The following is a 9380-nucleotide window of genomic DNA, read 5'->3' on the forward strand; positions in this document are numbered from 1 at the left end:
CTTCCAAGAAGTTCTAAATATGTTTATTCAAAAGATAAAAGTATTTTTTAAAAATTTTATTTCATCAAAAATTGATTGCAAATTTTTTTTTATTTATTTTTGATTTATATTATGTGGGTTTTTTTTTATTTCAAATGTTATGACGTAAACCGGTGTAAATCCAGCATATTGCAATGTACAATAAAAAAAAGAAAAAAAAAAAAAAATTCATACATTTAAAAAATGACATTACTGTATGAATTTATTTTGCAATTTTTAATATTTTTTTTTCTCGTTTTTTATGGTTGATGTATTGTCGTCAATTTATTCATTGACTTGAAAATAACAATAATGAGAAAATGATGTTCCTTGGTATGATTTGTGTATGAATATTTTGAAATATATAAATTTAAGTTAGATGATAGGACAGTTATGCATAGTCTTCCATTATAGAAATTTTTTTTTTTATGGCGCCCCTTTGTACGCGCATGCCACAGCAACACACTGTATTTAAGGGCTGATTGTACGCTTGTTTCATCACTGTATCGCCATCAACTGATCCTGAAACACATCGCGTTAATATAACATTCAAAAAAAGTTGTTGAAAAATAAATAATAAATTAACAATCAAATTTAATTATATTTTATAAAAGCAATTTTATAAAGTAGAAAAAAAATAATTTTTAAAATTTTTAAAAATTTCAATTTTCATTTTAAATATTTCAACGGGATTCATTACTTACAGGTCAGTAAAAAAATTTTAAAAAATTTATTCAAGTTTTTTACAATAGTGGATATAGTGATTTTTTAATTTTTATGTATTTTGAAATTTTTAAAAATTTTTTTATAATAATTTTCGTGAAAATTTGAAATAATGTATTTTTTTATAAATTTATTAAAAAATTTAGAAATAATTTAGTTGTTTAATTTTTAAATAATTGAGATTTTTTTTTTAATTTATAATTGAGAATTAGATGAAGATTGTTATAATAATTATTTTTTTTAGTTGTTTTTTAAGTAGTTTTATTATGAATTTGTAAGTGTTAAAAAAAATGAAACAAAAAGCGTTGAATGTTTCGAGATTAATAGCTTCAGACGTTGGCAACAAGTTGCACTTATCACTGACAATATAAAGTTACAGTTTGTATATATAGATAACTTTGTTCATCTACTTGATGTTTCATGTATAATATTCCCCAATCAGTTGAACTCTAGAGACAATTTAATTACCAATTAGTTCCTACACTTTTATCAATATCAATATTGATGCAATTATTTTTCTGAAAAAAAAATTATTATTATTAATTAATCCATTCAAAGGAAAAATAACAAATGAAATTCAAAAAATTAATTAACAAATAATCAATAGTATATACTGAAAAATTAAAAAAAAATAATTAACGATAAAATTTTTGAATTTTTTTATTTAATACTCGTATTTTTTCTTGGAAAAAAATTTTTTTTAAATGTTCAATTTATTGTTTAGTAAATAAATAAATTTACAAGATTTTTATTTTTTAGTTTTCATATAAAATTGAGAATTAAAAGATTAAAAATATTTTTTATTTTTTCATGTCATTTGTATATGAAATATCATTAAATAAGTATTTACTCAAAAAAATATTCCGTATTGTGTTTTTGTAAAAATAATATTTATAATCTTACAAAAAAAAAAAAAAAATACTTGTCATGTTTTATATTTTCTTTTAGCCAATGAAAAAATAAATAAATGAAACCAAAACCACAACCCCAAAATCGATATTACAAAATGCAAAAATAAAATAAAAAAAAGAAAAACTTCATGAAAATAAAATTTAAACTTCAAATTGAATCTATTAAAATTTATCGATAAAGTTTTAAACATTATTATAAAGCAATGTAACTTTATAGATTAGTTAAAAAAAAAATAAATCACAATCAGAATTCATTGATTTTTTAGTATATAATTCACGTATTCTCATTACAACTTTTCAAGATCAAAAAGAAATTATTATAACATGAAAATTGCGCGGTTGAATTAATGGCTTTTTAATCTTTCAACATGATAAAAATTATAACATACTTTGAGGGTTAAAATAATCTAAATTTAAAACAAAAAAAAAATACTTTTCAAGTAGAAGAATATTGATGAAATGATGGAGTGATAATTTTTTTATTTTATAAGATCTTTATCCCTCAACTTTTCGAGTAATAAATTTTTTTTTCAAAATAAATAAAGCTATAAATGATGTGAATCTTCTTTGAAACAGACAGATAACATTTAAATTCAACTTGGAAAATAATAATTACTTTTTTTCATTTATTTGCTCGTGACAAATGTGGTGACTTGTAAATGATATTTATTATTCTACTCATGTCTAAATGAAAAATAACATTCAACTTGTAAAAGTCAAGAATGAAAAAGTCTTTCCCATGTGTAGGATTATTTTTTAATTGTTCAATCAAACAATAATATTAAAAATAATTTAAAAAAACTACTTGTGGTGTTTTTAAAAATTAACCACTTAAACTTTCATGAAGAAAATTATAAAAAAAAATTTTTAAAAAACTAAAATAAATCTAGAAAAACCAATTCAAGTTTGATTTATCAGTTCATCTTTTTCGATGACGTATCACAATGTTTCTTTAGTTGTCTATACATTTAAATCTCTTGGGTATTTTACTCCAAGGAATACACAGTAATAATCTTTAAAATAAAAAAACTTTTATTCCCATTGGATTATTATTATTAACAATTAAAATATTTACAGTAACACTTTTTTATAAATATAAATTTATTTGCAATTTCGAATTTTCAAAAATACAAAATATTTATTATATGTACACATTGTTTTTCTATTTTTTTTTTGTATTAAATCAGTTACCGGATTTTCCAATTTTTACATGAACAATAAATACATTTTGTTTTAAAAATTGTATCAATACTTTTATTCGAAAAAAAAAAATACCAGAAATATTGGAAAATAGAAAAATTGAATGTCAATTGTAAAATCCCTGTACAATGGCAATTTTTCATATTTAAAAAAAAAAAAAACACATCAAATGAACGTAGTTTTTTTCATTCTTTTCATGTCTTTTTTTTTTTTTTATCCAAAGTCAATTCTCGTTCGCTGATTTATTTAATTTAACTAGTTGAAATATGAAATTTATTATTCTCAATTATACTTTTGTTAGAACAAAGATAAAAAGAGATGAAAAATGGAATATAAATTGCAAGATGAAAGAAATTGTATGTACATAGGTAAGAAAAAAAATAAAATCCATTTTGTTGAAAATTACAAATGATATATATATCTGTTCATGCTCAAGGATATGGCAAAAGACACTTGAAATTTTCTGGGTTATCGATGTGTTTACCGTTACGGAAGAAAAATTCTATTTCAAGGTGTATCATTTTATTCATATATATATATTTGAAAATGTTTTTATGTATTTTACACTTGTCTATTTCATTTTTTTTTTTTCATGTGATGATAATATTAAAATAAAAGAGGTGAAAATATTGTGGGCATTTTGTATAGTAAAGTAAATTGTCGCTGAATTTTGTAAATAAATATATTTTCTCATTTCCTTGAAAGAAAATACTCCAATTTTTATAAAAAGAATATTTTATTTATTTTAAAATCTAAAATTAAATTTAAATTTTTTTTCAATTTAAACAATTAATTTAAATGGAGAACAATGAGAAATAAAAAAAGTAAAAATAAAATAATAATTAGTTTGAATTTTAGTGATTGGAGTAAAATTTAATTTTTTTATATAAATTAAATTAATAAAAACAAACAAATTGGAATATTACGTTATGTAAAATACTTGTTTTATAATAAAACCATTTAAATGCATGCACTTTCATTAGCTTCCCACAAATTAATCGAATTAAAAAAAAAAATAAAAAAACAATTTACATTTAAAAATAATAAATAGATCAAAGAAAAAAAAAACAAGAACAAAATTTAATGATTAATTTTCAAATAATAATATAAATTATATATAATTTCAAAACTGCATTTGACATGAAAAATTTAGTTAATATTTTCTTTAATTATGTAGCTTTCAAATATATAATTAAATTAATTTGCATGAATTATAAATTCACCTTGAAAAACAGATGTTTTATAATTTATTTTCTTATTTTTCTATATATTTATTCAAATATTTTTTTAATTAATTTCAAAAGAAAAATAAAAAATTTATATGCAAAATAAATAATAATAAAAATATATTTAAATAAAAATTAAAATTTGATGATAAGTTTTTGAATATACAAAACCACCTACATTTTTTTGTTGAAAAATAAAAAAAAAAAATAAAAATAAGGGCGGCAACAGGTTGCCCATCGTTTTCAGCATGGCAAATTTGTGAATTATTTTCACCCTCAATCTTCAAGCAATATATTACATTGCAAATGTGAATACTAATGTCACCACTTTGAAGTCAATATTAAAATACACTTTTCAACTTTAATGTTTATTAAAATAAACATTAAATTTATCTTAAAATATTTATACATTTTATACACTATATACTGTCAAAAAAATAATAAATAAATAAATATAAATTGTTAGAATATTGCCGAACTTGAAATTCAATTTAAATGCTTAAAAGAATCTCAAGATTTTTTGATATTGCATTCCAATATTTGCCTACAGCACGACAGTGCACATGACCATGATACATTTAAATATTTAAAAAATATTTCTTTAAAAAAGAAAAAAAAAAAATAAAAAAACAATTTAACAATTTAAAAAATATCAAGCCAATACTTTATTGACATCAACAACTGTCATCAGATTTTTCTTTATTTATTTTTATACAGTGGGTGTATTTTATTTGATTCAAACAAGTATTGAATTTCAATCAGTTTAACAATTTATTTTCAATTTGTGAGTTTGAATATTACGATTACTTACACTTTATTCAGCATGTGGTATAATAAATAATTTTACTATTATTATTTTCGTTAAATTAAATTCACTAGTTCTCTGTTTGACAAGTAAAATATCAATTGAAATTAGAAAAAATTTACAAGTATTTATTTGAATGAATAATCTATTCATGTAAATTTTCATTCAATTAATATTTATCATTTGTAAATTAATTAAATTGATTATTGTCTATTTTTGTTGTCAAGTTCAATTCTCAATGAAGATCAAATAAATACGGATATCCGGTCTTTGAATTTTCTTAATTAAATATAATACGGTCAAATAATACAAAATTTAATTATCAAAATATCTATTTATATTTCAATTAATCTCACTCACTGATAGTTGATATTGGGGTCAAAATAAACTAATAATAAACAAATAATAACTTACCTGATTTGAAGGTAAAAAAAAAGTTTTTTTATATTATCTTGTATTATATTTCTAGAGAAGCAAATAATGTTGGAATATTTCAAGTTTAATGATAATATATCTCAAAAAAGTCCTGAGCAATAAAACAAAAGATACAAAGAAAATAAAAGTTTGGGTATTCGTGCTCACGTCTCATCATATTACAAAAAAAAACGAGAAAAAAAAATGATAATAAAACAATAGCAAATAATAAATGTGACAAGTTTTGTCATGAGCTAAAAGTTGCTAAAATAAAATTAATAAAAAAAAAACAAACAAGTTTATAATATTGATAGATTTATAATTAAAAAAAAAATGAAAATATTTTAAAGGCTATAATGTATAATAATTTTTTAATTACAAAAATGAACTTTACAAATGTCAATGATAAAAATAAAGTAATTTTATTTTTGTAATATTTATTAATACTACCGTTAAATTATAAATATATATTTTCAAATTTATTTATAGATTATTTTGATAGTACAGTGTAGCCAGGTGTTTGAAACGACTTGATAATAATTATACGTGGACATGTGATGATAATATTATAAATAAGAATATATAGCTCATCATTTTCTTGTTATTGTTGAACAAAAATTTAGCCGTTTATTTATTTTTTTATTTGTGATTTTCATGAACACTAAGAAGTAACGATCAATGATGAAATACTTAACTCGATAAGTGCTCTATTAAATGACACATCTAAAAGTAAATTATTATTTTATTATTTTTTTTTTTTTATCGTATATGTAATATTTTAAATTTCATATTATTACATTTTCATTATTAATAGTCAGTTTGGCATTGAATTGTTACATCGTTATCAGTTATCGTTATTAATTAAACATTTTTTTCTTTTTTTTTTTTCTTTCGTTATCACTGCTGTGAATAATGCATTGCATATATTATATTAAATAAAATTTACACCAACATTTATGAGTATCTAAATTTAAAAAATATATGATAAAATCAATTTTTAATAATAATATTATTAATTAACGTTAAACAAATAATTGCATTGTGTTAATTAAAATAAATATTTATATTTATTTATTTTACATTTAAATTTAATCTATAAAAATAAATTGAAATAAAATTCAATACATTTTGCAATATAATAAATTTAAAAAAAAAAGAAAATCCATTTAAATGGTGTTAATATCATTATCGATATTTTTTTAATTTAAATTGATTTTACCACCTGTGAAAAGTTGAAATTAAATTTTAAAAACCAAGTAAAAATTATGAATAGAAAGATCTAATATTAAAAATGTAATTTGTCAGTTGAAAAGTTTTTTAAAATATAGATTATCTTTTTATCAAACGAAAATGAAAAAAAAATATATTTATTTAATTTATTTAATCCTTATATAAAAAGGACAAACATCATCGGTCTTTCGGACATTTGATTGGTCATCGTCTTTCTCTCACTTACTCTCATATGAATTTCTTTCTGTTTGAGCGCTTGATAGACCGCGCAATACATAAAATGTTTATTGTTCATTATTGTTTTAAACAAATGCATCAGTAGAAATCCACAAAAAAATATATTTTACTTCTTCAAAATGTTCTTTATTTAATGGATAGTAAAATATATTTTTTTGTGGGTTTCTACTGATGCATTTGTTTAAAACAATAATAAACAATAAAAAATTTTAGAAACTACGGATACATGGATACAATGCACTCGTAATATATAAAAGATATCACATTGAAAAAGAATCAATTAAACGAAAATATGAAAAAAAAAAAAAAGTATATCGTAATTTAGTTTATCAAATAAAATTCGTACATAAATGATGATAATAATAATATAAATGTAAATGAAAAGAAATAAAAAGAGAACAAGGACATGTTTAGGCAAGTTAAATTTATATATGATAGCGTGGCAAGTGGTCATGGATTGCCTTCATGTCTTCTCCAACCCCTAAAAAAAATTTAATTTATTTTTTTTTTTTTATTTCTTCATTTTGTAGATGGTGTTGATGGTAGAATATTGCTACTACTAAATCGTTTATATATACCATCAGGTCAACCACACCCCCCATGAATTTTTCAAATTAAATAAGCTATGTGTATTATATATTTTTAGATACATTTATTGTCATTTTCAACAGCCCACAATATTATTATATCAAATGTCAATGATGTTATTATTTAATTTAACAATTAATTATTTTTAATTGATAAAATAATTGTTATTTAAATTGTTAATTAAATATCATCTTTACAAATTAATTATTCAATTAATTTATTTAAATTATTATCAAAAAAACATGGTCTGCATGTAAATGAAATTTGTTTTAATTAAAATTAATCATTTTTAAATTAATTAGGTTTATTTGGTGTTTTTACAGAAATGAAGTGCAACGTGAGTTTGATAATGAGTGTTGTAATTTTTACTGTGTTGACAATTCAACCAATAAAAATATTTGGAATGCCGCCGGCTCAATGTAATCCAAATTTACTTGATGAAGTACCACCACGGATTAGAAAAGTTTGCGTTGCATTGTCAACAATATATGAACTTGGCTCAGCTATGGAAAATTATATCGATGACAAAGGTAATAAATATATTTGACTAACTTTAAGAATAGATTTAAAGTTTCGTGATAAATATTATATTGTAATTTTATTGAGCAAGTTTTGATGAAGAGATAATTTGATTTTCAAAGTAACTATCATCTAAAATGGTTATACTGATTTTATTTTTGTTAATTTATTTACTTTGTTGATACATTAAAATTCAATTTAATTAATTTTATAAAGCACAGTTTTTGGAATTAAATAAAGTTTTTGTAGTTCCAGTTCTTCATGAAAATATTCCACTTCCTGACAGTGGCGTTAAACGTCAAGATGCCGAACACGTGTTTCTTCGTTTTGGAAGACGACGTTAAGAAATTTTAAAAAAATATATATATTTATCAAGGATTCACTTAGATTTTAGCTGAAACGTCAAGAAGAATGAATAACAACATTTAATTAATAACGACATTATGACATACACTTAAAAATTATTAATTAAAAAAAATAATTTTATTTATTTATTTATTATAACATTTAAAAATAATAAATTATTTTATTTATAAACTACTCAAACAAATGAAATATAATTTATGAATATTTTTCATTTTTATCGTTATATTTTTTTAATTATTTTATCATTGTTACATTATAATTAATAATAATTTACTAATAAAACAATTTTAAAATTTTTAAAACAAAAAAAAAAATGATTATTGAGACGCTACAGTTGTTACCTAAATTAAGTAAATAAATGTACCAACAAAAAAAAAAAAAAATACTTGACGTTTAATAAAGCCAAAAATTCAAACTCATTAAATTTTATTTTTTATTTTTGTGGTAATTTGATGAAATTGAAAAAACATAAATGTTAATTAATTAAATGTATTTATTTAGTGGCCACGGGAAAAGTATAACGCTTTTTTTTTTTAATTTTTTTTCTCAATATATCATTAAAGTATACAATTATTATTAAAATTGTATGCTTAAATTAAAAAAAAAAAAAAAAATATTAAATAACTATTTGATGAATGAATTTAAAAAAAAGAAAATATATCAAAAATTAATTAAAAAAAAAAAAAATATTCACGAGGCCACAGACTGATTTACTCTTTTCAATGTAATCACATTTTTTGCTTAAATGTTGTAAATGGTTTATTAATAAAAAAAAAGTTTTAAATTAAAAAATAACAAAAACCAAAAAAAAAAAAAAACCAAAGCACTGTATTTAAAACACATTAACTTGTCGAAAAAATAATAACAAAAAGCAAAAAGTACTTGATTCTATTCGAAAAATAGTTACCAAATAAAAAGAAAAATATATTCTGATTTTATGAATATCGTGGAATTTTACAGGCACTTTTAAAAGCACCATAAAATGAATTAAATATTTATTGTATTATAATTATATATGTATATAAATTAAGTATCAAAAAAAAAAAAAAAAAAAAAAAGTTTCAATGTTTATTATTCATTTTATTTATCTCCTTTTGACTCATATTTTTTTTTTCGTACAATTTTTCTTTCATGAAAAAAATA

At 20.0% G+C, this 9380-nt stretch overlaps 1 protein-coding gene across 2 annotated transcripts; it reads left to right on the top strand.

The window, feature by feature from the left end:
- Window positions 1-506: 506 nt before the first annotated feature.
- On the top strand, window positions 507-9055 carry LOC122851474 (myosuppressin). Of its 2 annotated transcripts, none has more exons than XM_044150724.1 (3): window positions 507-724; window positions 7676-7882; window positions 8112-8222. In XM_044150724.1, the coding sequence occupies exons 2-3, from the start codon at window positions 7678-7680 to the stop codon at window positions 8213-8215; spliced, it is 309 nt and encodes a 102-aa protein (XP_044006659.1). In that variant the 5' UTR covers window positions 507-724; window positions 7676-7677; the 3' UTR covers window positions 8216-8222. The 2 variants fall into 2 exon arrangements, with proteins under 2 accessions (XP_044006659.1, XP_044006660.1); XM_044150725.1 differs by having other exon boundaries at window positions 508-724; window positions 8121-9055.
- The last annotated feature ends 325 nt before the right edge of the window (window positions 9056-9380 follow it).

This window comes from Aphidius gifuensis, linkage group LG3, assembly GCF_014905175.1.
Source record: "Aphidius gifuensis isolate YNYX2018 linkage group LG3, ASM1490517v1, whole genome shotgun sequence".
Taxonomy (NCBI): Eukaryota; Metazoa; Arthropoda; class Insecta; order Hymenoptera; family Braconidae; genus Aphidius; species Aphidius gifuensis.

Bases quoted from the DNA above. Each gene is read 5' to 3' on its own strand.
- LOC122851474 (XM_044150724.1), top strand. From the start codon at position 7,678: ATGAAGTGCAACGTGAGTTTGATAATGAGTGTTGTAATTTTTACTGTG. The intron at 7,883-8,111 runs GTAATAAATATA...AATTAAATAAAG, and splicing joins AAATTATATCGATGACAAAG to TTTTTGTAGTTCCAGTTCTT.